Genomic DNA, 26,139 nt, shown 5'->3' with positions numbered 1-26,139 from the left:
CTCAGTGATCTTGTCCATTATATTCACCAGGGACTTGACTCTGTCCTCCTCATTCTCTGTTTGGCTCTGGCATGGCATCCCTGGCATCTTCTCCACAGCTCATTGGGGATTTGTGGTGTCCCTTCTAGCAGTGTGGGTTTGGAGAATATGATCAGCTGCCTGGGCAGGTGAACAATACCCCTGCTCCTATTGGCATGGCTTCCCAGCACAAAAAATGTAAAAAAAAACAAAACAAAAAACATCAACTAAACAAAAAAGCATCCTTTCAGGTACACAGTATACAGTCAAGGGTGAAAAAGCAGAAGGTGGAGAAGATTACCCACAAAACACAACACTATTACAGGAGCTACTGCAACAGGCTGCTGCTAGAGCGGCGCCATTTTAAAATGCTTGAAGGTTTGAAGAGGGGGAGAGGTGCAGTATATCCAGTGGTTACCTTGAAAGCTGATGCATCTTCATCTGTATCTTTGCAGAAAAGACACAAGGCAGACAACACCGTCAATAAGAAGAAGACAACAGGTAACCAGCTGTCTGTGCCCTTTTCCATGAGTGTGTTTGTGGGGGTTTTGTTTTACAGCTGAGTGAATGGCTTTTGTCTATCACTCACATATACTGTGGACCACAGAAGCATAGACAAACATTTAATCACTATGAATACTGTATGAGAGCTGCTCCACAGTATAACCTGATTGATGACTGTGTTGTCACTGTCTCTCAGTGCTGCGGAACGGAGCCTGGCAGACCATCATCTGGAAACAGGTATCACTGTCATCACAGACTTCATCGCTCTCTCGCTCGTCACTCTTGTGCTTTCTCTTTCTCTCAGTCACTTTAACACACTTTATAAGCAGAAATGACCTAGAATACTGTAAGAAGCCTCTAAGAACTACAAGCTGAATGGAGGTATTTCTGCTGACAGAGAAAATTGCCAGAGAATTAGTCAGATACCCCCAGATAAAGAACAGAAAGGCAATACAGTCTGGTTAAAAATAGAGCAAAGACAACAACAAAAAATACAATGGCATGTTAAATTAAATATGAACTGTTTTTACATATTGTATTTTATGTAGGCAAATATGCAGCATGTTCTCCCCGTGCTTGCGTGGGTTCTCTCCGGGTGCTCCGGCTTCCTCCCACTGACCAAAGACATGCAGCTTAGGTTGATTGGTGTCTCTAAATTGCCCATAGGAGTGCGTGCATGTATGTGTGGTTGTTCGTCTATGTGTTAGCCCTGCGATGGATTGGCGACCTGTCCAGGGTGTACCCCGCCTTCGCCCGATTGCTGGCCGGGATTGGCTCCGGCCCCACCCGTGACCCCGTTCAGGGACTTAGCGGTAGAAAATGAATGAATATGCAGCATGTACTTCTTCAAGTGCAATATGATACTTCCTAGATCTACTGTCTAGAGCAGGATTTAGGCCCCATTGTTATTCAGGCTCAGTACAAAGAAACTAGTCCAGCTGCTTTGCTGTGTCCCTAAAATGCTCCATTTTCTCCTTATCTGTTCCATATTTTAGCTTAGTTCTGTCTCTACCTATAAAATAACTCTACCCACAATGACTTTAGAGAACTTTGTAATTCCTCCTGCTAAGAGGAGTCACACACCTTTTTCAAAACAGTAGATCATGGCAAAAGTCCTTCTGTACTTCGCACGTGATGACTAATTACATGGTGCTGGATCAGCAGAGTAACGATCTGGTAGAAAGCCATCAGAATAGTGCTGCGGTAACTGTTAGCCAGGATTGTGGCAGTTATTGGAGTCAAGCTTATCTCCCCTTCTGTGTACTGGAAGTAGTATCTGTCTGCAGATCTCAGGACAACAAGCAGCCTGAAGAACCAGATCAGATAGCTTAGACCATACCAGATGCAGCACACTGACTGTGTTTGAACCTGTCTCTTCTGCATGCTCTCACAGAGCTCGGGTTTCTGATGTTGTCATATAGTTCTGTCTTTGTAATCAGGGCTTTTTACTTTTTCTCAGTCATGTTCATGTCATGTGTGGAGTGAGCTACAGTTTTGTAATGTACAATTTTATAGATGCTGCAGCACTGTCCTGTGTCTGTTTGAACTGAGGTGTCTCTTCTTTCCTATTTTGTTATTTACATACCTGTAATCTTTCAGCCTGATCCAAGCAGTGTACACTATGCATACTCTGCTCACTGTCACTTTATCTCATGTCTCTCTCTCTCTCTCTCTCTCTCTCTCTCTCTCTCTCTGGTGGGTGCACCTTGGCTGGCAATTTAATAATCCCTCTGTTGTTTCCATCTTCCTTCTGTTGCCCCTTACCCTCTCTTTGAACTCCCCTTTTTCTCTTTCCCCTACCTTTCTTTTTTCCCTCTTATTATTGCACTACTGCGCCCTGGCCACAAGGTGGCAGTAGGAGACATAGTGAAGGTGACCAACGGCCAGCACCTTCCAGCTGACATGGTCATACTGTCCTCCAGGTCAGACTCTAGAGCATGTGTTTGTGTGTGGCCATGCAAATGCATTCTAATCACTTGTTGTGTGTTGTGCTACTTTTTAACACTGCAACTACCGATTATTTTGTCATCAATCAATCCACTTACTTTTGTAATTAATCAATTGCTTACTTTATAACTAGTGTTGTCTTAAATCAAAAGCATTCAATTCAAAACTGAATGAAATGTAAAGTACACAAATATTTTGATTTGAGAAACTGCTAACACCAATAATTGAATTATCATTATTTGATATTCACAACTGTTAGTGATTAATTGACATTACGATATTTTGATAAACTCTGCCTCCTTTCCACAGCGAGCCACAGGCCATGTGTTACACTGAGACCTCCAACCTGGATGGAGAAACCAACCTAAAGATCAGACAAGTACAATATCTGTTTGCACGAATTCTGCACATGGTCAGCGGCAAGAAGCATGTGTTGTACAGACATTATAGACCCTAAAATACAAAAATTCACGACTGTGGCGGGTCACCTGCATTAGGAGCTGTTAATCCACCTGAAAGGAAGTGAATAATTTAGGTGGCACTGGAGACTGTGTTCTTTTGTTATTGTTTGGATTCAAATGAACAAATTAATTAAAGTTGTAAAACATTTGAATCAGCTTTCAGGACTCCCTCACAGTCCTCACACTTGCATCTATGTGAGCCTCACACAAAATCTGATCATGTCTCTTGTTCATTCCCTCTGTCTTTCCATATCCTGTTGTTGTTTGTGCTTGACCTGTTTTGTTTGTCTTTATGAACCTTACTGTACTTTGTGCTAATCCTGTTTGGTAAAAGTGTTTCCTGACTAAACGGTCCCTGCCTTGTCATGCTTAATGTTTTTCAGGGTCTCTCACTCACAGCCGGTTTTCAGACCCTGGAGGATTTGATGGTGCTGTCTGGTTTTCTGGAGTGTGAAGGCCCCAACAGGCACCTGTATGACTTCACTGGCACGCTGCGGCTGGAGAACCAGAAGTGAGAGGGTTTTTTTCTAATCAATTTACTTATTGACAGCAGTGGTTGCATTGTCTGTGTTATGTGTTACATGCACATTTCTTTAAACAAGAGTAAATAAATATTGTGCGAGTAGTATCTTTCTTCAAGACAGAAAAAAAGTGGTAATGTTCTTCTAAATTTATAGAGTTCACTCACAAGTATCTTGCAGGTTGCCTTAAATCTCAACTTGTTTATTTGTTTTTGTGCCCATCACCTCTTTTTCTCCTCAGCCCAGCTCCCCTGGGTCCAGACCAGGTGTTGCTGCGTGGTGCCCAGATCAGGAACACTCAGTGGGTTGTGGGAATTGTCGTCTACACTGGGCATGACTCCAAACTGATGCAGGTAAACCCAGGGTCTCTTCTGAATTCAGTGAATGAGTGGGACGTCCAGTAAGAGTCTTTTTTGGTCTTTTTTTTAATAATTAGAATCTTTCTTGTGAATTTTGTAACACTAGTTGGGGGCTTTTAATAAACTTTGGAATGCATTCACTGTAACTGGGAGCACATGTTCAGCCCCAGTGTTTGGATTGCTTGCACTTTTTTTATGCCAAAATATAATTTAAACAACTTTTAATGTTAGTTTTATGGTTATATTTGTCTCACATATTCACATTAGTAAAACAAAAACATTTAAAGGGTTATGTAAGTGGACACCCCCTCGGGACACCATTACCACACGGTAAAAACTGCCCACATTTGTGTGTTTCTCACTTGTTGTATTCATTGACCTCCCACCTCCCAGAACTCCACCAAGGCGCCCCTGAAGCGCTCTAATGTAGAGCGAGTGACCAACATGCAGATCCTGGTCCTGTTCTGTATCCTGCTGGTCATGGCCCTGGTCAGTTCTGTTGGTGCTGCCATCTGGAACAAAGAACACACTGAAGATGCCTGCTGGTACCTGTCCCGCACTGGTGAGAACATACACACACCACATCTTACAACCTGAAAAATTATAGGATTAATACACAGGTTAAGCGTCAGTACATAAGGGAAGATTTTGTGTTTGTGCAGGTGCCATCTCCACTAACTTTGCATATAACCTGTTGACGTTCATCATCCTGTACAACAACCTGATCCCCATCAGCCTGCTGGTCACTCTGGAGGTGGTCAAGTTCACACAGGCCCTCTTCATCAACTGGGTATGAACCATCTGTGGGTTGTAATGCTTGTTGTCATTGGTCAAATATTCCTCAATACTTTGAATGTTTTTATTTTTCCCCACAGGACGTGGAGATGTACTACTCAGAGACAGACACGCCGGCCATGGCTCGGACGTCCAATCTTAATGAGGAACTGGGGCAGGTCTGTTTCTCCCCTTCCTCACAGTTAGTGGCTATAGGACAGAAAGTATGAACACCCAAATGACCTTTATACGTAGACTTGAGTTAATACAGGCCTGTTGAAGGTGCACTGTGTAAGATTGAGAAGGATTTATTAGCAGAAATGGGCTATAGTATGCATATTTATGTTTTCATTAATGTGTAATCACCAGAAAAAAAAGAAACAAGAGGAAGCATTGTTGTGAGTTTAACAACAGGATACAAGACGAGGGTAAAGAGTGGTGTGGCCTTTCCCAGATGGAAATCCTTGATGAGGGACAACTGTTTCCAGAATGATGCTGAAGTTGCCTGTTTTCTGGTGGACATGTAATTTAGCCTATCAAGTAAAGTTAACCTAAATGCAAGTCTTTGTCTGATGGCTTTAGCAAGAACATGCCCAGCGCTGAGAAACTCGCTGCAGTCAAGTGATCTGCCGTTAGCTTTTGCTTGGTCAAGGCAGCTGTACTTGTTTTCTGAGTGCACCGTTTATCCTACATTTACAGTAATCACTGTGAAACTGCTGTGAGGGCTGTTTAACACGAGAGCTTTGCTTAACATTGCAATCGTCAACCTCACTGCTAGATGTCACTAAATTTCACACACTGTGCCTTTAACATGTACAGTTTGCTTTCACTGCTTATTTGCCCTTTTCAGGTGAAGTATCTCTTCTCTGACAAGACAGGAACTCTGACCTGTAATGTCATGCACTTTAAGAAGTGTACCATTGCGGGAATAACATATGGGTCAGTCTCTTCTTTTTTTAAAAAAATATATTCTTGTCTCTGAGCTTTACACATTTTGTCATATTCAGTTTCTAATGGCTAAACTAATTCATGTCTCAGACTAACTTGCAGTAAACAATGAGTGGTTATTGATTTACTTGCTTGCATGTGTGCACAAATGAACTAATCGACTGATTCTGAGCTGATTCCTTTTGCAACAACACCTCATCCATCGCTGCAGCCACTTCCCTGATCTTGACTGTGATCGTTCAATGGAGGACTTCGGGTTAGTGACCTGGGCTGCTCATTTCTTCTCAATTATTCTTTTCTTCATTTTAAATTCTGCACGTTTTGAAAATCAATGTAGTCTTTATTCTTTGATCATAACAGTAGACTAAGAGTGTATCTGCTTTTGCCTGCAGTGATACTTGAATGCTAAAATTATGATTTTCCTACACAATAACTCAAACAATCTGTTCCTCAGCAACCTGCCGTCCAGCAGCCAGAGCTCCACAGAGTTTGAAGACCCATCTCTCATCCAGAACATTGAGATGAACCATGTAGGTGTCTGTGAAGCTTTCCTCTGGCTTCTGCCCAAAATGAACTAGAGTCTGCTGTTAATATCCATATCTGCTCTGGTCGTGCGTGTTTTCAGTTTACGTCGCCTCAGATCTGCGAGTTCCTGACAATGATGGCAGTGTGTCACACAGTGGTCCCAGAGAGAGAAGAAGACCAGATCATCTACCAGGCCTCTTCACCAGATGAAGGAGCACTGGTCAAAGGGGCCAAGGGACTTGGCTTTGTCTTTACTGCAAGGACACCGCATTCAGTCATTATTGAAGCTGTAAGTCTTGAAGCGTAACTACAGTGTGAGCTGCTTTTTCTAACAGCAGGAACTGACAGTTTCTTGTGTATTTCAGAGAGGAAAAGAGATGAGCTATGAGCTGCTGAATGTACTGGAGTTTTCCAGGTAACGCTACCATAAATGTTGTTTTCAGCCAGTAAATAACTGTAGTGTGTTTTGAAACTAAGCCCACTTCTTCCTTTTCAGTAACCGCAAACGTATGTCTGTGGTGGTCAGGACCCCCAGTGGGAAACTACGGCTGTACTGCAAAGGAGCTGTATGTTTGTCTCATTATCAGTATCATCCAACACTCCAAATGTCTCTAAGACACTGCATTTTAAATCTGAGTCAGTTATTTTGTGCTTTTGCAGGATAATGTCATTTTTGAACGTCTGACTGAGGCATCCCAGTACAAAGAATTAACTGTGTCTCATCTGGAACAGTTTGCTACTGAAGGTAAGAGGGAGAAAACAGAGAGGGAAGGAGCTAAAAGCACTTGGTATTTCACTAGGTGTCCATTTTCTGTGTTAATATTTTTACAGATAAATTATTCGTCTCTACATAAACTCTGTTTATTTTGCTTCACTGTTACTCAAGTGGACATTTTTATGCCCGAATGTTTTTGGGCCGTCCGTGCGATTCTTGTTAAAGTGATACGCCTTGAAGGAATTTCTTCAAATTTGGCACAAATGTCCACTTAGGCTGAAGGATGAACTGTTTAGATCTTGGTGATCAAAGGTCAAGGTCACTGACCTCTCTTCTATGCTGTACCTGTGAATTTGACTGGGTGGCAGAGCCATACAACCACAAAGTGGTAATTCTAGTTTTGCCTTGTGTTAGTGTATTTTTTTATGGTTTGTTGAATTGGGGTATCATTTTATTTTCAGTACCACATATGCTGTGGCTTTAACGGTCCAACACGCTCATAGCAGAGTATAGAATGGGTCGCCTATTTCTGTCCGAACCCTGCCCCAAGCCCAAAGTTGTTGAGTTTGTGCAGTGTTTTTCTGTGGCACTCATGCGCCTAATATCTTGGATAGTGATGTCATGCCCTTAAACACGTGACTTGTTCATGGCTCGAAAGTCACTTTTAATCGTGAACATAAATCGACATATTAAGACTTGACATTATTGGATCCCACTTCTACTTTGAGGTTGCATCATCTGTGATACCAGCGATTGATTGTCCTATCCCCCTCTCACCCATGCAGGCCTGAGGACTCTGTGTTTTGCCTATGTAGACCTGGAGGAAGATGCCTACCATGAGTGGCTAAAGGAATACAATCGGGTCAGCACCGTACTCAAAGACCGTGCTCAGAAACTAGAGGAGTGTTATGAACTACTGGAAAAGGTAAATACCCTGTCTCTTTCTCTGTACCAATGTGTATTTTAGACTTTAGTTAAACACTGAAAAATAAGTCAGCACTTGTAATGATACATTTACAAGCCCTGTGATTGACAGGTAAGCTCTCCTGGGTGAAGGGGTTTATTTTTAATTAAATTTTCTTTTGTAGCAAATATATAACCAAAAAGAATTATTGATAGATTGATATGAAATCAAAATAGAGATGTGAAAGGACTGACCACACACACTTCATGTTTGCCAGTGGGTGGCAGAGCGGCTCCACTGTTCCCCATACCTACACCGCGTGTTAAAAATTTTATCATTGCATTGCTCAAATACTTAGCTTGCAGTACAAACTCAGAAGCTTTTTTGTTCCTAAACTGTGTGTAATTTATTTAATCAGAATATAAAGACACATACAGTCTTTGCTTAAAGGCTGACCACTGTAGAAATTGCATGTTAGTTGGTCAGAGAGTTAACACGACTGCTGTGACATACAGATTTCAGCTGTAGGGAGTTGATGTTTTAGGTGGTGTTTTGATGAGAAAGCTGAGGTGAGAAAAGTGAGTGAAGAGGAAAAAGAGGAAGCAGGAGGAGGAGAGGAACCCAGACTGGGAGACCACAAGGGTAATTACTTGTGCCAGCCTGCCAAAAGCCCCATAAAACTGGAGTCAACAGCATAGTGGGATTAACTTCTGAGTCTGCATGTTTGTGTGTGTGTGTCTAATGAGGATACACAGGCATTTAAATGTTGAACAAATTATACCGTTTGGGGGCTTTAGTAAGTTCTTGGCACAAAGATACAGAGGTCCACAATGAGTTGCTTTGCCAAACGAACTCTGGTGTCATTGCCAGTCTCAAGTTAGATACGAGAGGAAAAAGGCCCAACTCGCAGGCTTAAATATGATGTTTGTAAGTTACCCCCCTCTCTTCTTTTGTCCGATATTTTTGTTCTCACTTTCTTTTTGAATCTTGCATCTCAAATTCTCTGTCTCCTGCCTTCTTTTGCTCTTCCGTTCCACCGACAGAATTTACTACTTTTGGGGGCCACAGCCATAGAGGACCGTCTCCAGGCCGGCGTGCCAGAGACCATCGCCACTCTGATGAGGGCTGACATCAAGATCTGGGTCCTCACCGGAGACAAGCAGGAGACCGCCATCAACATAGGTGCGAGGAAGGTTTTTAAAAGAAAAACTTTTTTGAGACCAAATATGATTTTTAGCTCCCAAAATGGACGTTCATTCATGAGAAGTCAATTTGATGACGTTCAGCAGTGTAGGAAACTATTGTGGGGTTAATTAAATCATGGCTGACAAAAATGGCAGGCCTTATGAGGGCTGTGGAATTCCAGACGTGTCCAGTCTCTAAGTGAAATGTTCCAGTGTCCTCGTGGTAAAGGAGACTGCAATGACATTAGTGCATTTATTTTCCCTTGGCATTGGTTCGATCATGTTGGAGGCAGATGTCCAGAAAAAACAAGACACCTCTCTTTGATTGAAAAGACATTTTGAATTGCCAGCATCCTGATCATCTGTGTTGGTGTTCAGAATTCAAAGTTTTCACCAGTGTTTGAGTAAATCTAATCTCTTCCCCATCCCCCACTCTCCACCCTCCACTATCTGTTTCTTGTTCCTCAGGTTACTCTTGTCGTCTGGTGACACACGGCATGTCTCTCATCATTGTCAACGAGGACTCTCTGGATGTGAGTACACCCTCCTGTTATCCTCTGACCTCCTTCGTTCACACACTTTTTACAGTACTGAGAACTTTTGTGTGCATATGGCGGGGTGGGGTCTTAGGAGACTTACAGTGGGAACTAGGGTGTGGTCCACGGGCAGATTGGTGGGTGGGGCTCATTGTGTGCTCACAGGTGCAGGTAATTAAAGTCTCTAGTGTCCCTTTTGGAGAAAGGGATGAAAAGAGACGAGCCCAGAATTGTCATTTCTTTCCCTCTTTGCTTCTTTCACAAATGCCCACACACAGTATCTGGCTTTTGGTGATTGCACAGTATTCTTACACGATTTATGTAAGAAAATTTATGAAAATGGAACAAAATGTACAGGATGCACAGGTTCAGTCTTTTTATGTTATCTCTAGATTAGATGTATACCCCAGTTGTGTGTTTTTTGTGTTTAGGTTTCATGTGTGACTGCTTTATCTAAGTGGTTTGATTGCTGTCTTGTGTCTCTTGTTAACACACACGGTCCCAGACACACATGTATTCACACAATCACAGTATATTCACTTTTTATACGCAAGACAGGGAAGATTATTGCTCATAATTTTAAGTGTGTGACTTGTTGATGGGTATATTTCAGTGTGTGTGTTAATATGGATGGAGAGACATTTATATTTGCATCATTGCGTAGAGGAGGTGTCAGTAGAGACCTCTGTGGGTGACACTGTATCCAATTTGAGTGCTCTGAGTAAAGACCTCAGTATTGATCATGATTTTAAATTTGATTCACACCCTTAATCATTTAGCTTTTCATGCCAACTTTTAGTAGCCTAAAAGTAATAAGGGTACTTTAGTCTGAGAATTGACTATCCAATTAGCACAAGAGAGTGAAAGCGAATACAGTTAGCAGTGTAAGTGGATCATTCTTAATGTGATTTGGAAGATTGTTAGCAGCCTTTTGACCACATACTGTATTGTTCCAGTAAACAGTTCAAAGTTTGTTTACTGTCTGATCAATATTGTCTGGCAGGGGCAGATCTAGAAAATTTTGGCCAGGCTGGGGCACAGACTCGTGTAAAAAGTAAATTAACCCCTTAGGTCTATGAAATAATAAACTCTACATGATTAAGAATTAAATTTTCTATTTTGTATGATTCCTGTCATCTTGGGGAAACTCCTCTCTTGCACAGAGCTGTGGGCATGTCAGGTGACACATAAGACAAGAGTTTTCACTATGTTTTGAACCTTTTTCTATCATTTGTAGTACCTTCAGGATTAAGGCCATTGGTGAGAAGTGCTGTCTAAAGATTGGGACTTCAGTGTAAACAAAAACTACTGTAGTGACAGTAGTGAGCAAAGTGGCTGAGCTGAGAAGTGATAAGGAAAAAAGTCACATAGTGGTTTCTCTGATAAGTGTATGTAGAAATAAAATGGGATATTTTTGAAAGGAAAGAATTACCCTCAAAATGACTTTGTGTGAAGTTGTTTTAGACTTTCCTTATGCCAAATACAGACAAAGACTTTCCATTTATTACACACCACATAACTTGAAACAACTTGGCCGAGGTAAGGATTTCGTCATGCATCTGGAAAGCTTGACTTCAGTCCACTGCGATGGCAGACGTCCACCCGGCTGATGTGTCCTTGAGGAGGCTTTTTTGAACGCTCACCAGTCCCAGTGGGGTGCTGTTCATAGCTGATCCTGACTTTCTTCTGGAAAAGGGCAAACACTAAAGCCGTGTCTCATTTTGTAATGAATAAAGCACTACTCTCTTGTTATTGTTGAAGATGTTTAAGAGAAAACTGATGGGATAGAAGTGATTGTACTATGTGACACAGATAGTCAGGGAATCTGGGAGAGACAGCTGGTTGATTTTGAAATAAACCATGGGTGGAATTGTTCATGTGACAATACATGGCCTAACATTATGCTTTAGACCGTGGGGCATTTATTAACACCAATGAAACTGAATAAATCTAGATTTACATTTTATGTGGACATATAAGAGGAAATTCAGTCATGACAACCTCAGGGAGCTCTTGTTGTGACCGGTGGTTGGTGTGGGTGAAAGTGACGCCGTCTTCGGCGCAACATGTATCTCACACTTAAAATAACTCTCACTGGCTTAGCTCCTTCATGCACATGGGCCTGTTTGAAAGTGTACCTTGCACATGAGCAAAACTTATGAAAATCTCACCTTGAGATCAATCTCTTGCCTCATTTTTAAAAATCTGTGTGGTATATCAGATCAGTGCAGCTGCCAGTCTTGGCAGCAGATGCAGCCCCTCCCCCTCCCCTTCCTGACCAAACCCATTCTTCACTCCATGTCTCCTTCACACTACTCGCTCCACATCTGTCAGCACCCTCTCTATGCACAGGAAGCGACTACACGGCCTCTGTGGTGTGTGACATGAGAAGTATGTGTGTGACAGCGAGAGCGGGAACAAGCAACAAATGTGTGTTTATCTAAAGCAGGGGGGTGTTTATTATAATCCACGTATGAGATAGACATTCTGGATAAAGAAAGAAAAGGGGGAGAAGAAGGGGGAGATTTGGCCAAGGCATCTGAGGGCAATGAGTGAATTGTAACGCGATCTCCTTTTGGTACTCCTCCTCATCAAAACAAACCATGTGAGCAATGCCTCCTGGGTAAACGGTTTGCAACCACTGAAGCTGTGACAAGCGCCATCTGTCACCTTCAGATCACTTGCCACACACAGACTGACATAAATCTTTGCCCCGTCTCCTTCTGTTTAATCAACACTGAAGGACACGTGAGAATACGGATGTAAATGTTGGGTAGTTGTGTGTTATTTCTGTCCCTGACTCTGGCTCTGACACACACACACACAAACTGTTTTACTTTAAATGCAGTGGCACATTATCACACCGATCAGCTTGATAGTTCTGAATATGCACTACATCTAACTTTCCCACAATCCCCCTCTCTGGTCTTGCTGCCCACAGTACAACACTTAAGCAAACAACATCTCTCTTCTGCTCATTAATCATGTTTATGCACACACAGTCACATTTTGTAATACCTCAGCTTGCATGCCTTATTGTTCTGGTATTTTCAGTTTATTATGGCTTTTTGTGCACCAGGCCTCCCACTGTTGAAGTCCACATGTGTGTCTGTGGCGTTTTGTCTTCCTTGGGCAGCAGTGTGTGTGTGTGTTTCTGGCTCAGGCAGCAGAGGACGTGGGTGTATGCACAGATGCACAGTCGGATAATTAAACGGTATATTAAATTTCACTGGTGACAGTTCAGATATGAGCATTTCTTTCTTCACTCACTTTCCTCTCAGCAGCTCTTTCATCCTTCTCCCCAGTCTAGTTCACACTCCTTGTCCTTTGTACTTTTTCCCATTTATCATGCTTCATACTTTTTATACTCTGCCCATAAGTACATTTGTCATAAAGGCCCAAACGACTAAGGTCTCGTCAGTTGGCTTTCCTCATCTTCACTGCATTCATATGTGTGTTTGTTCTTGTGTGTTTTGTGGTCAAGCATGAGAGAAGGTGCTCTGTGATATCTCAGACTGCCTCCATACCCTGCTCATTTTATGATCCAAATATAAACCTGATAAAATTCCTTGCAGAAAGGCCTGTGAGTATGGTTTACAAAGTGCATGTGTGTTTCCGCCCTCTTTGAGCTCAGATGCACATGCAAAATAAACATTTAGTTTGGAGCTTAACAAGCTTCCTAATGAGATCTGTCATTTTGCAATCAAGGAATTAAAAAATTCTCTCTAAGGTCTCCAAAAACAGCAAATAGTTTAATGTGAGAAAGCAGGAAGCTACATAGTAAGACATTTTTCTTTGGTCCTGTATTCGCTCTCTTTGAGTTAACCAATCACAGCTGACCCTGTTTCTTTTCATGTTTCAACGGGAGGATACAGTTTGGTCTAGACTTGCTGTATTTAGTAAGGGGCTGCCTGTTAGCTTTAAGAGCTAACTAGTGTTTGTACATTAGTTACCCTTTTAATCTTCTATAGCTCCCTGCAGACTTAGCCTGGTTATTATCTCAGGTTATCTTAGCCGCTGCTAATACTTTGACTGGACCTGCTGTGACAAGTCACTGTGGTGAATTAGCTCTTTGCACTTGGGGGTTGATGTACCGCTATATCTGGCACTGTTTCTGGGCCTTTGGTAATTACAAAGGTTCATGCTATGGTGAATATCAGACAGTTAACCATTTATATTTCTATAAATGAATTGTTCGACATAGAAGATGCAGCCCTTCCCTAACACTCCACCTCATATCATGTTAGAAAGAGCTTCCAGAATCAAACCCCATGCATTAAGACGCTAAGCATCAACACCCTCCATCCAGTACATGTGTCATAATGTGTTCGTAGACGATCGTTTTTCAATTACATGCTGTTTACTTTGTATTTTACTGCTCAGGCCTTTTATGGCCATTCTGCTATGATGAGGTGAGGACAAGCAGAATCCCAGCTCTAATACATGCACCACATGTACACACACACAACCCCCGTGCACTTACAGTACATGCAGACACACTCATACATGCACACTCGTGTCGTCTATAAAAACACACACACACACACACACACACACAGATGCTTTGAGTTTCAGAGCTCTGACAACCTGTAATCTCCTTTAATCCCTTCATTATGTTTTTGTTTTCCTTTCCCCTGTTTGGGGAAAAAGGTGAATGCAAACAGGAATTCCGGCATACAAAGAAAAACACACAGCCTCAGGCTGAGAAAACAAGAGCAGGGAATTTTTGGGAAGAGGAGGGATACTTATGCATGGAGGGAATACATATGTGCATTGCTGTTTGGCAAGAAAAAGAGAGGCTGCATTGTCCATGTATCTGTGAGTGTGTGTTGTGTCCTACACATGCTGATTGGCGGAGAGAGGGGTCATCTCTCTGTGAGCAGCTGGACTCTCTCAGGTCTGGTATCACTGTGTGAGACTGTGCAGATTCTTAACGCCACCACATTTTTAATTGCTTGTGCTCTTTTGTGTCTGGAATGTGGTCTTGTGTAGCTGATTGCTATGTGTTTAATTGTGTTTCTCATGTTTCCACAAACCATTCCTGTTATGAGGCATTTCATTTCACGTTATTCCACATGTGCAACTAGCAAGACTGACCAGAGCTAGAGAGTTAATGAGCTGTTTGCAACAGTACTGGGCAACACATGGTCAGACATACAGTACTTACTCCCCTTGTTTAGTGTTGGAGAGACTTTAAACTGAATTCTTTGTGATCTCCTTAATGTGAAAAACTCACTGTTCATGTGGTTTAACAGAACTTCTGTTTAGAATCTCAAAGGGTCCAGGTGGACCACACAAAGCAAGGAGGACCTGGAAATGCTATTAGACCATGTTAATGCTCTGTAGCATTGGAATCACATGGAAATCATAACTTCAGTCAGTGGAAATAAAGAATTCAGGTGTGTGTATGTGTGTGTGTGTGTGTGTGTGTGTGTGTGTGTACCATGGGAGTGCGGACAACCTCAAAGCGTTGTTTAAGCATTAAGACCTGGTCTTAGAGTTAAGGTGTTAGGCATTTAGTTGTAATGGTTAAGGTTAGGGTCAGGGGCTTGGGGATGCATTATATCAGTGTGTGTCCTCACAGATAGCTGTACAAATGTGTGTTTGTGTCTGTGATGGAAGGTTGTACTGTGCCTGCTCCTCTACATTGAATTCATTACATCTCTGTGGGATGTTTATTTTCTTTATTAATTCATGCTCCTCTATTATCATGAGCTCCATCAGAACTGCCCCAAACCATTGTCCTGCAAGTAAATTGGCAGTCACTCAAACAAACACACACAACATCACATGCCTATACCTCGCTGAATGACGCATTTGCCCTTGACCTTAATCCAACTCTTTTATCTTTTTAACTCTTTGTTGCCGTCTGTCTACCCACTGTGGTGTGTTGCTGCATTATGAGGAAAAGACTTAAGATATGATGCCATGATATAACATGTCTTCAGGACCTCGTAGCATTAGCATGCTGTGATAATATCTAGAACAGCTGAACATTATTTTGCTGTTCTTAATTGTATAGGATACACAGAAGCAAATTCTTTCCCCAGATGAAAGCAGCCTGTGCAACCAGGAGCATATGTCTTCCATTTACCGCCTGTGGTTTTGACCTTTCAGCAAATTGGTTTGCGTGTTTTGACGTGTGTGATTTGTATTTTCACCACTTTGGAAGCCACAACATCCCCACAAAAACGTCAAACTTGGAAAAAAAAAAGTCCCTTTCAGGGTGGTAGTTATGAATGGTTAGGGCACAGATTAGGATTTAGTTCGTGTCGAGGTGACCTATTAGGTTTTCACTGTAAGACAGCAGCATTTCTTCATACATCCTTATGAGCAGTGAAGTGTTTGGGTGGATGTAGCTGACTTGAACCAGCAGTAGAAAAGATGCTTGTCGGTAAAAGCAAGTTGTTAATATGGCAACTGTCTAACTACTCTGGGAGGCTGTGGGGGGAAAGAAGCATATCTAGTCAAACTTACTAGAACAGGATTTTTTCTCTGTGTCTTTGTCTCTTTTAGGTAACTCGGGCCACGCTGACAGCTCACTGTTCATCCCTAGGCGACTCTCTAAGGAAGGAGAATGAGCTGGCGCTGATAATCGATGGTCAGACGCTGAAATATGCCCTCTCCTTTGAGCTTCGCCAGGCCTTCCTCGACTTGGCATTATCTTGCAAGGCTGTTATCTGCTGCCGGTAGGGAAGGCTCATTCACCACACACATGACCGGGCAAAATGTCCTCACTCCCAAGGTACAAAGCTCAAACTGGCCCTCACCCTCAAAGCAAAACAAGTACCCACACACATTTATCAAAACGTGTCTACGGTGCAGTTTGTACTATCATTCAAAATGAAAAGTAAATGAAAATTTGGTCTTATGACCAAAGAACTGAAACATCTGTCTGCAAGACGTTTAAACAAAGTATGGCATTTTGATCTGTCAACAAGAAAAGGACTCTGTATTTAAACCATTTTAACAGATAAACAGAATCATTATGATTTTGAAGGAAGGGGGAGAGGTTGTCTGCACACTCACATTTGCAAGTTCCCAAATGTATTTTTAATGCAACATTTCAACACAATCTTTGTTAGATAAAGCCTAGTTTGTCAGCTGCCTTTGTCCTGCACCTAACCCATAACACATGTACAAAAAGATGAAAATATACATGTACACTGCCGTCTTGTTACCGGGTTTTCTCTTCTGCATGGGCAGCAGTTTGAACACAAATGGTCTTCCTCAGGTAAAGGAATGGCTTTGTGCAAACTGCTCTTTTAAATCATCAACTGGAGGCACCTATAAAGACAAAGAATGCACACAGAAAGATACATCGAATCCCACCACGGACAGATTAATCCTCACTCTGTTGCGTGCATACTGTGCACAGAAGAAAAAAGAAAGCGTTTGTGTGTGTATGCACGTGCATGTATGTGTTTGTAAAGGTTGTTGGTTGCCCACGCTCAGTAAATGAATGAGAATGATTAGAGGCTGTCCCGCTGCACAGCAGGAGTAATGTATTACACTACGCTGCATGGAAATGTCAGTCGTGACTCATTTAGTGCTGGAACGGGGCATCGACACACATGCACAGGCATCGCTGCCGTTATACATTTCCATTGATGCAAAGTGCTCTCTGTTCACAGAGTGTTTACTGCATGATCCCTTTTTTGGTCATGTTCCACTCAGCACCAGCTGTGATGTTTAACAAAAAAGTTTCCACTTGTCTTGTGTGTGTGTGTGCCTTTGTATTTCTTACATTATGGGAACCTAAACCTGTTAACATCCACATTGTGGGGACTCGGGACCAGAGGCTGGTCCCCACAAGGAAAATGTTGAATTTTAGGGTGGCAACATGGTTTAAGGTTAGGGTTAGGCAAGTATGTCTGCGGGGAATGAATGTAAGTCAGTGTAAAGTCCCCACAAGGAATGAAAACAAAGTGTTATGGGTGTGTGTGTGTGTGTGTGTGTGCACGCAGCCAGGAGGAAAGTCATTGACTCTCCATTGCATAGTCAGCCCATATCCAGACTCAAACAGTCTCCAGCTTCCACTCTGTCCCTCTCTCTCTGGGTCTCTCTCCCTCCACTTTTGTATCTCGCTCTCCCCTCGCTAGGTTTGTTGTCAAACATCAGGTTTTTTTTTTCATCTTGCACAAAATAATGAAAGCATGTGAAGTACTGAAGGTTGGCATCACATCTCTGGTCAGATCAATAGTCCCTGATTTTAAAATCAAAATGTGCAGAACAGAAAACTTCAGATACTCAAATGTAGAGGAGCAGCTGTTTCCGTCGGGGTTTGTTTATCGAGACTCCACTTTCTCCTGCTCTTCTGTGTGTGAGTGACTTCCACACATGCACCAGTGTTGCTGTTTTAGAGCAGTTCATTCTTGTTCAGCTGCTTGTACAATATTTAATATGTTAGAAAGTTGACTCCTTTTAAATAAAAAGGGCTTTGTTGAAAAATATTTTAATATTTATCAAAGTATAGAATCAGAAAATAGAACTGACTTGACTTTGGTAGATATTTGCATTTTATACTGTTTACGAAAAAACAAAGATTAAAGATAAGTTTAAAAATTTTTTGCTGAATTTGATTTTTATTGTTTCCTTCCCCAGGGCCCCAGAATTATCTTGTGACCCCATGGGAGGTCAAGACCCCCATGCTGGGAACCCCCGCTGTAATGACTATGTGTACGCATCCAGGGCACGATACTGTTAATAAGGTGTCTGTGCCTGTGAGATCATGTCTCATCTACTATATGTGTGTGATGGTTCACAGCTTGGGAACGTGTGTGTCTGTGTGGTGGCACAGCTCGGTGGATTTGTACGCACAGGTTGCTGACTTCACTGCGCGTTTGTTTATAGGACTTAGCAGCTGTTTATTTTCTGCTCGGTTCCACCATGAAGAGCACTTTCATCTCTCCGGCTCCACTTTACCCATCCCCAGTTACTGTTAGCAGGGTTTAGAGGAAAGGTAGAGCGAGACAGAGAGGGAGAGATGGAGAGAGATTTGTGGTCAGAGGCCGAGAGGTGCACAAGCAGACACACACACACTGAATATGAAAAAAATGGGGGGAAACAAGCAGAGGTTGATCCCATCCTTCAGCAACAAAAGTCTTTTCCCTTGGAAACATCCTGCAGTGTGTGCTAGGGGGCAGGAGGTGTGTGTGTTTGTTCATGTGTATAAAGTTGCTTGTTTTTGCACACATATGTATGAATACAAAAGAGGACACTTAGCTTGACCGGGACATGTTCTTATTTACATATTCATAAGAGATAGACCATCTTTATGACCTGTGGGCTCCATCAGGATGTGTGTGTGTGTGTGTGTGTGGACGTGTTTTTCCTGCTACGTGGGGACTTCTTCTTGACTCCATACCAACTCATGAGGACCCATTTCACGGTGGGGACCTAAATTGAGGTCCCCATGGGTAAGAAATTGAATTTTAGGGTGGCAACATAGTTTAGGGTTAGGATGAGGTTAGGGTTAGGTTAAGGTTAGGGTCAGGGTTAGGGTTAGGCAAGTAGTGGTTCTGGTTAAGGTTAGGGTTAGTCTACAGGAAATGCATGTAAGTCAATGTAAAGTCCCCATGGACTACGGAACATAAACTGTGTGTGTGTGTGTGTGTGTGCAGGGACATACATCTGCTCATAATTTCATTTTGCCTTCTGTTTATCATGTGCTAGCTCATGCAGCTGCACATCATTTAACTCTGTACTATCATTATCAGAGCACTGACAAACATGGTGTAGGCTGAATGCCAGTTGCATTAGAGCGGAGACAGCCACTGTGAAAGTGACTCCTCCTGGTTCTAGGAACTGTTTGAGGTACTAGCCACACATTAAGTGGATTATACAATGTTCATACTCAAATTACGTTCTCCTTATACATCACTGCGGCTCCGGTGATTACAATAGCCAGGGAAATGTAATATAAATGTTTAATGTCAATAGACAAGTAGCACACTAATGAATATCTGCTTTCCTCGACCTTATAGTAGCTACTCTACTTTTGAGAAAACAAATCTGTTCCACCCCTCTTGTAACTGCTGCTATATTTCCAAATGATCTAGTAAACAACCACCACATAAAAACACACACACGATATCCTATCTTAAGAGGTTGCAGGACTGTGGGAAATATAACTTTCTTTGTTAGACAAGTTAACTCCCAGTCCCAGTATCATTTTTCTCCCATGCCTCCCTCTTTGTACTGTATATGTATTTGCTTTCACTGTACAGGTCGCAGGTAGTAAGGACAGGACTCACTTAAGCTGTGTGCATGTGATTGACAGGCAGTGGCAACGCCTCCTTATACAAAGCATGTTTTGGAAACAGAGATGATGACAAATCCAATCTTAGTCTCTGGGTTCAAAATGCAGCATATAAAAATGTAAACACAGAGTGTGGGGTTGCATGTTCCTCACACAGCCTCCTCCTAAATTTACTACCAGCTACGTATGACCATGATGTATCTCTCTAGAATGAGCCGTTATCCACAGCTGATCTGTGAACTGTGCAACTAAAGAGCTAGTACAGAATCAGGTTGTAATGGATGTCATAGTCACTTAGTAAAAGAGAAATCCCTAATCTCACATCACACCACCGCTACACAAATAGTACTAATGTGATCTGAACAATAGCTCCTCATAGCTACTACTGGTCAAACTCCAGCTCCACACAGCTACTGAATGGACCTTGTGATGAGAAAGTCAGACTCTTTAAACCTGAAGTTAATTAATGTTTTTCTATGACTTTTTCACATTTAGATGAGCTATAATGAAAATTGTCCTTACATGAATAAAAAAATGTTTGCTATTACCATATGCAAACCAGACCAACAACAAGACACTCTATCATATTTCAGCACACACCAAGTCAAACACTTTCATCATTTCTCCCAAGGCCATTGGTTGAAGAAATAAAGGATTGATGTGAAAACTGATCCAAAACCTCTTTAATGAAGCCAAAAAGAAAACCCAGAGCAGGAGAGGGAATGGTATGGGATGGAGGCTGCCATTTTACAGATGCAACACACAGTTCCATAAACTCAAAGCATATCAGCAGTGTAACACCTCACCACCACGTTTCAGTGGCCCCGGGGGGAAGCGTCTGAAATTGAGCCTCTGGTTCATTGTCAGTGACGAGTCAACTGGTTATAGACTCCAGATAAGTGATACAGGTCAAGAGGGTGGAGTGCCACAGGAAGCTCCCCAAACACATGCAGTTGGAGGCGCAGTCAGACATAAGTAGGCAAACACACACACATATGCACATCAGACATGAGTCTTATTAGCAGAACAGTGAATCATTGTTTCCTAATACCTGGTGAAGAGCAGTAAACAGAGCCACCCACTCATCTGTCGCTTTCCTTTTCCTCCCTGAACTGTCTCCCACTATAAATTTTATTATTTCCTTCCACGTGGCTGCAATCTCAGTGTTTTCCTTCTATCTCCACATTTTTCTGCAGAGTGTCTCCATTGCAGAAGTCAGAGATTGTGGATATGGTGAAGAAACATGTGAAAGCCATCACACTGGCAATAGGCGACGGTGCGAATGACGTGGGAATGATACAAACAGCTCATGTTGGAGTGGGGATAAGCGGCAACGAGGGCATGCAGGCCACCAACTCCTCTGACTACTCCATAGCACAGGTGGGGCGCAGACATAACACGGAGACTCGCAGGGTTAGGTCTATACATATTTAGTTGCACACCCTGCTTAAGGACACTGAATCCTTACCTGCTCGCTGTTCAGTTGATCCTGACCTTTGACCTTCCTTTAGGGGGCCGACTAAAAGGAGAATTTATTTTAAGGGGTCACTGCAGTGCCGTGCTGTCAGTGTAAACGCACAGCTCATCACAAATGTTAAGATTCAAAGTCCGCAAGCAAACACATACATTTCTATGTAAGAAAATCAGCTCTTTGTGTTGATTTTGTCACGTTTCCAGGATTTATTTTGTACAGACATTCGTCATTTAACACAATCAGTAACATTTTATGCTGCCTCACTGCATATGATGCTTTTTAAAAATCTGTTAAAATGGCATCTTATATATTTTCTTTTGTGTTGCAAGGATTAATCAATTAATTGATGTTGATCAACTGAAAACTGACAAGTTTAATAGTAGATTCAAATCATTTATCAGTGAAAAATGGCAGGTTTTAGCCTCTCAAATGTGAAGATTTGCTGCGGTTCCCTGTTTTATATCATTGTGCATTGAATACCTTTGAATTTGAATAGTTCTTTTACCTTTTGTCAGACAAAAGACATTCAAAGATACCTCCTTGTCTGAAATTGTGATGGAAGAACACTTTATGGAATAATTAAGCAAAAACTACTGACAGATGAATCAACAAATAAAATAATTATTACCTATGATCTCTGAAACTCACAATGACAACAACTCAGTGGCAATGTGAACATGATAAATTGCGACCAGAGGGTTCTGTGTCTGTCTCGCACATTGCATTCTGTCACTTTCACTATTTGAGCTGCTGCTCTCACAGCCCCTGGACATCTTGCTTATCTTTATCAGTTCCCACAGCTCTCCCTTCTGCCTGTCACATTCTTGTGTCCTTTCTCTCTGCCCATTCTGCCTGTGTCGGCTATTATTTTTAATCTTTGCTCTGTCTTTTCTCTCCTGGTCTCTGATTGGTAGTTCTCCTACCTAGAGAAGCTGCTACTGGTTCATGGGGCATGGAGCTACAATCGTGTCACCAAGTGCATCCTCTATTGTTTCTATAAGAATGTGGTGCTCTACATTATAGAGGTAAGGGCTTTGCCACCACAGCTTCCCTGTTCCACACACACACCCACAGTTACATTAACAGAGACACTCTGCAGCTGTTTGGTCGATATGGGTGACAGTGATAGATGAGGCGCCCTTCTGGTGTCTGCTTTCTGTCTCTTTTGTGCACACACACACACACACACACACACACACACACACACACTTGCACAGAGAAAAAAAGATGTGTTAAGATCAGCAGTGATGAGACCTTGGCTACAAGGGTCAGCAGTTGTGCATGTGTGTGTGGAAGGGGTGCACCGCAGCCCCAGACTGCATGTTATGAGTGGTATTTGTTAGCTGTGTTCTACCCCCACTCCCTTCACCCTCAGTCTGACATTAAGGATGCCAGCAGGTGCAGGTCCTCGTGGGAGCTGCAGCCTGCCTGTGGCTTACTGTCCCGCTCACTCCACCACCACTCTGTGCCTGTGTCTGTATGTGTGTGTTTCCATGATTATCTCACATGATTGGCTCCCTGCAGAGCACTCCAGGCCAAAGGTTAGTGACCATCTCCATCCGCTTAGTGGAGACAGAACGAGGACGATGGATGTGAGTGTGTTTTTGTGTATCTGACCTCACCCCTAGGCTGTGCACTCTAGTGGATGCCCCAGGAATGTCACGACCCCCACTGGCAGCTCTATCTGCTCTTAGTGCTCTCAGATCAGTCGGTGTTTGCTCCTTGAGTGTGTGTGTGTGTGTGTGTCACATTTAGACATGTTCTTTCAGAGCGAGCCACAACCTGAGTGAGGAATACATTTAATACTTCCTGCCAAATGGCTTAACTGCTGTACAGGAAGAGCAGCTACTGTACTTGCATAGTTTATATTGAAAAGTCAATACAAGGCCATATGTCATTACCACCAAGGATTGTGATAATCTGGAATAACTTTTGCAAACAAGTGGGACTTTCATCTGTTTCTGCCTTTATCTCAGCCAGTGGTATTTTTGTTACAGTACCTTTAGCATTTTCCAAAACTAGGACCACAGTTCCTCTGAATCCTTTTATTCAAAGTGTTTCCTGAAGAGCATGAATGGTTAATGTCACCATGTGTAATATGAACGTAGGCATATATTTGGCCATCTCTGCCTGCTGTTTCCCACTGTCAGCACCCCCCTAAGGCAGATTTACCCTCCACTATTGTTTGTTTTATCCCTTCTCATCCCTCTCTTTGTGTCCCAGCTCTGGTTTGCCTTTGTGAACGGCTTCTCTGGCCAGATCCTATTTGAGCGTTGGTGTATAGGTCTCTACAACGTGGTGAGTATCCACCCTGACTCCCTCTCCAACTGTTTCGCTCTTTTCTATTTCTCCACTCTCTCCATCCGTCTCAACCCCTCCCTGTTAATCTTGTGTCCCCCTCTCGTTCGCTACCTATCTCTCCATCTCACTCTACTTTGTCTTCCTATCTCTGCTTTATCTGCATGCCAGAGATGTTTGTATGCATGCATGCAGTTTATGTCTGTCCATGTGCAATAAGTGTGATTTTTATGTGGTTTATAGTTTTTTTTGTTTTTGATACTGACACATTTTTCTCTACACCTGAGGTTTGCACCCAGTTTCGTTGTACTGTGTACAATGACAATAAAGATTCTATTCTATTCTATGTGTATGCGTACCTCTATATCTGAATGCACATACTTTCAGGCTTTTTGAAACAGGGTTTGATATGAAAACTGGTTGTCCAGCTACATGTATATGTATGTGTGCTGCTCTATCACGTGTTTTAATGGGTGGATGTGTATCTTGTGTGTGATCCAGATATTTACTGCACTGCCTCCGTTCACTCTGGGGATATTTGACCGGCCATGCAGCCAGCAGAATATGCTTAGATTCCCACAGCTCTACCGAATCACCCAGAATGCCAAGGGCTTTAACACCAAGGTACATGCACACACTTTTATAGTCCATGTGCAAATAAGCATACAAACTACGTGAATAGAAATCGTTTTTGTGCTCCGCGTTCAACACTTTCTGCCTCGTGGTTCATCTATGGATTGACGAGAGCTGTTTGTATGGGAACCAGCAAGTAAACAAGAGTGGCGTGGAGACTCGGATGTTTCCATGGCAACCCATAATGAGATTCATAGGTCCAGAATAAGGAAGTCTTTCATCTTTGAGTGTACACCAGCACCCAACCTACTGTGTGTGCGTATGAGTGTGTTAATGTGTGTGTATGGTTCAGGAGGACACTTTTGATGGCAAGAACACAGTGGAAGTTGTGTGTTACTGTGAGAAATTGCTGTTTTTGTATGTTTATGTATGTGTGGGAATGTGGGGGCATACTGTATATGTGCTTTGGGATTAGTTTACCCTGACATGTTTTTCCCTCTTTTCTGTCTTGCAGGTGTTTTGGGGCCACTGTATCAACGCATTGATTCATTCAATTATTCTTTTTTGGTTTCCACTAAAAATGTTAGAGCATGGTAGGTGTCTAGCCTGAGTAGGTTTTTCCAGCTAATTCTGGGTATTAGCACTTTGTCATGAGGCATATTTGTGTGTGTGTGTGTGTTCTCCACAGACTCTCCCTTCAGCAACGGTCAGGGAAATGACTACCTGTTTGTTGGGAATATGGTCTACACAGTAAGCATCCTGCTTGTATTTCTGTGCGTTCGTTAGTATTGTTGTTTGTATTCCGATTTTATTTTTGTGTCTTTTGGCATGCAGGTGTGGCTTTTTGCACAGTATCTGTATACACACTGTGCAGCTATCTCAAAGCCATTATACTGTAGGTCTCCAGTCAATCTAGTCATCTCTGGCCAGTCTGTCTCCTCTCCCCCTTATCACTTCTCTCTGTTCACTTCATTTTACTCACTACAGTCTCCTGCGTATTTGTTGTGTAAACTACAGGAGGCTGTGGGGGGTCAGGAGTACTTTGCCAGACATTGCTCAGTTTACTGTCTAACACTGTTTATCTCCACAGTCGCCAGTGAATTAATCCTGTTTTTCTGTTGTTTTATCTCCCCTCTGTGTGCGTAGTATGTGGTAGTTACAGTGTGTCTGAAAGCTGGAATGGAGACCACCGCTTGGACCAGGGTAGGAGCATTAACAGTCTAGTACGCCACACCACGTGTGCTGTATTTTACTCAACCGTAAATAAATAAAAAGGAGGGGGTCAACTCTGTGAGGATTTTACTGTGAGCCTTGTATATAACCTCGTCAAAATGCTTCATAGTCAAGAAAGGCGTGGAAAAGAATGTAGCTTCGCTGGAGCTTGTGGGAGAGATTTGAGGTTTCTCAGACTACAGCTGCTCGCACCTCGACTTCCAAACTGTTCACGTTTGACTGCAGATAAATTAACACCTCCTAGCCACTCAAGCCAAAGAAAGGCATTGACTGCGAAGAAGCTGCGCTAAGTGTTGAATTCGCTTTAAGAGATCAAACTCAAACAGGTTTGATTAAATCTAGTTAGCAGCTACTGTACCAGCAATAAAAACAGGCACCACAGAAACTTGCAACTCTTGTAGTTACTGACTATTGATCTGTGTGTGTCCTTAGGTCATCAATAGACAGCACAGGTTAACAGCAATCAATCCCTTCTTACACTAGTATTGTTAGCATTTATTAAAATCCTGTTGTTTACTATAAAAAAATAGTTGCCAGATGTGCATGCACTTTAGCTGTTCACTAAATTATTTGAACAAGGAAATGTCTGAATAAATCAACAAAATCAAGAATCTGACTGATTATTTGGTTCCTATCTTTTGTAGTGGAACAGTGTAAGCAGAGTTTAAGACGACAGTAGCTCAGGCCGTGACACGACATGGCTCGTCATATTGCTGGAGAGAGAGAGACAGGGAGAGATTGGCAGGATGGACAGAAGAGCAAGTGTTGATAACTTTGTCCATTCAGCTGTCCACACAACAAACTGGCAGTAGTGAAGCAAGGCCCCACTGGAATCTGTAGTGCATAGTGTCCCCTTGTAGTAGATTCCAGAGAGCAGGAAGAAGAGGGAAAGAAGAGACAGGAA

At 42.4% G+C, this 26,139-nt stretch overlaps 1 protein-coding gene across 1 annotated transcript in view; it reads left to right on the top strand.

The window, feature by feature from the left end:
- Positions 1-26,139, top strand: part of atp8a2 (ATPase phospholipid transporting 8A2) — a 46,733-nt gene that overhangs the window by 13,758 nt on the left and 6,836 nt on the right. Inside the window, exons 6-32 of the mRNA XM_020599968.1 lie at positions 474-519; positions 719-759; positions 2,371-2,444; positions 2,779-2,848; positions 3,314-3,441; positions 3,693-3,804; positions 4,204-4,372; positions 4,473-4,600; positions 4,686-4,763; positions 5,435-5,523; positions 5,744-5,788; positions 5,987-6,062; positions 6,158-6,346; positions 6,423-6,472; positions 6,554-6,623; positions 6,718-6,802; positions 7,558-7,697; positions 8,720-8,858; positions 9,329-9,393; positions 15,913-16,085; positions 20,854-21,037; positions 22,046-22,156; positions 23,355-23,429; positions 23,931-24,053; positions 24,517-24,595; positions 24,691-24,752; positions 25,149-25,205. Of these exons, the coding sequence (XP_020455624.1) occupies positions 474-519; positions 719-759; positions 2,371-2,444; positions 2,779-2,848; positions 3,314-3,441; positions 3,693-3,804; positions 4,204-4,372; positions 4,473-4,600; positions 4,686-4,763; positions 5,435-5,523; positions 5,744-5,788; positions 5,987-6,062; positions 6,158-6,346; positions 6,423-6,472; positions 6,554-6,623; positions 6,718-6,802; positions 7,558-7,697; positions 8,720-8,858; positions 9,329-9,393; positions 15,913-16,085; positions 20,854-21,037; positions 22,046-22,156; positions 23,355-23,429; positions 23,931-24,053; positions 24,517-24,595; positions 24,691-24,752; positions 25,149-25,205 (2,658 nt within the window). The remainder of the gene's footprint in view (positions 1-473; positions 520-718; positions 760-2,370; positions 2,445-2,778; positions 2,849-3,313; positions 3,442-3,692; positions 3,805-4,203; positions 4,373-4,472; positions 4,601-4,685; positions 4,764-5,434; positions 5,524-5,743; positions 5,789-5,986; positions 6,063-6,157; positions 6,347-6,422; positions 6,473-6,553; positions 6,624-6,717; positions 6,803-7,557; positions 7,698-8,719; positions 8,859-9,328; positions 9,394-15,912; positions 16,086-20,853; positions 21,038-22,045; positions 22,157-23,354; positions 23,430-23,930; positions 24,054-24,516; positions 24,596-24,690; positions 24,753-25,148; positions 25,206-26,139) is intronic.

This window comes from Monopterus albus, unplaced genomic scaffold, assembly GCF_001952655.1.
Source record: "Monopterus albus unplaced genomic scaffold, M_albus_1.0 scaffold44.1, whole genome shotgun sequence".
In the NCBI taxonomy this organism is placed as follows: domain Eukaryota; kingdom Metazoa; phylum Chordata; class Actinopteri; order Synbranchiformes; family Synbranchidae; genus Monopterus; species Monopterus albus.
The sequence above is the reverse complement of the archived record's forward strand: the minus strand, read 5'-3'. Positions and strand labels throughout refer to the sequence as shown.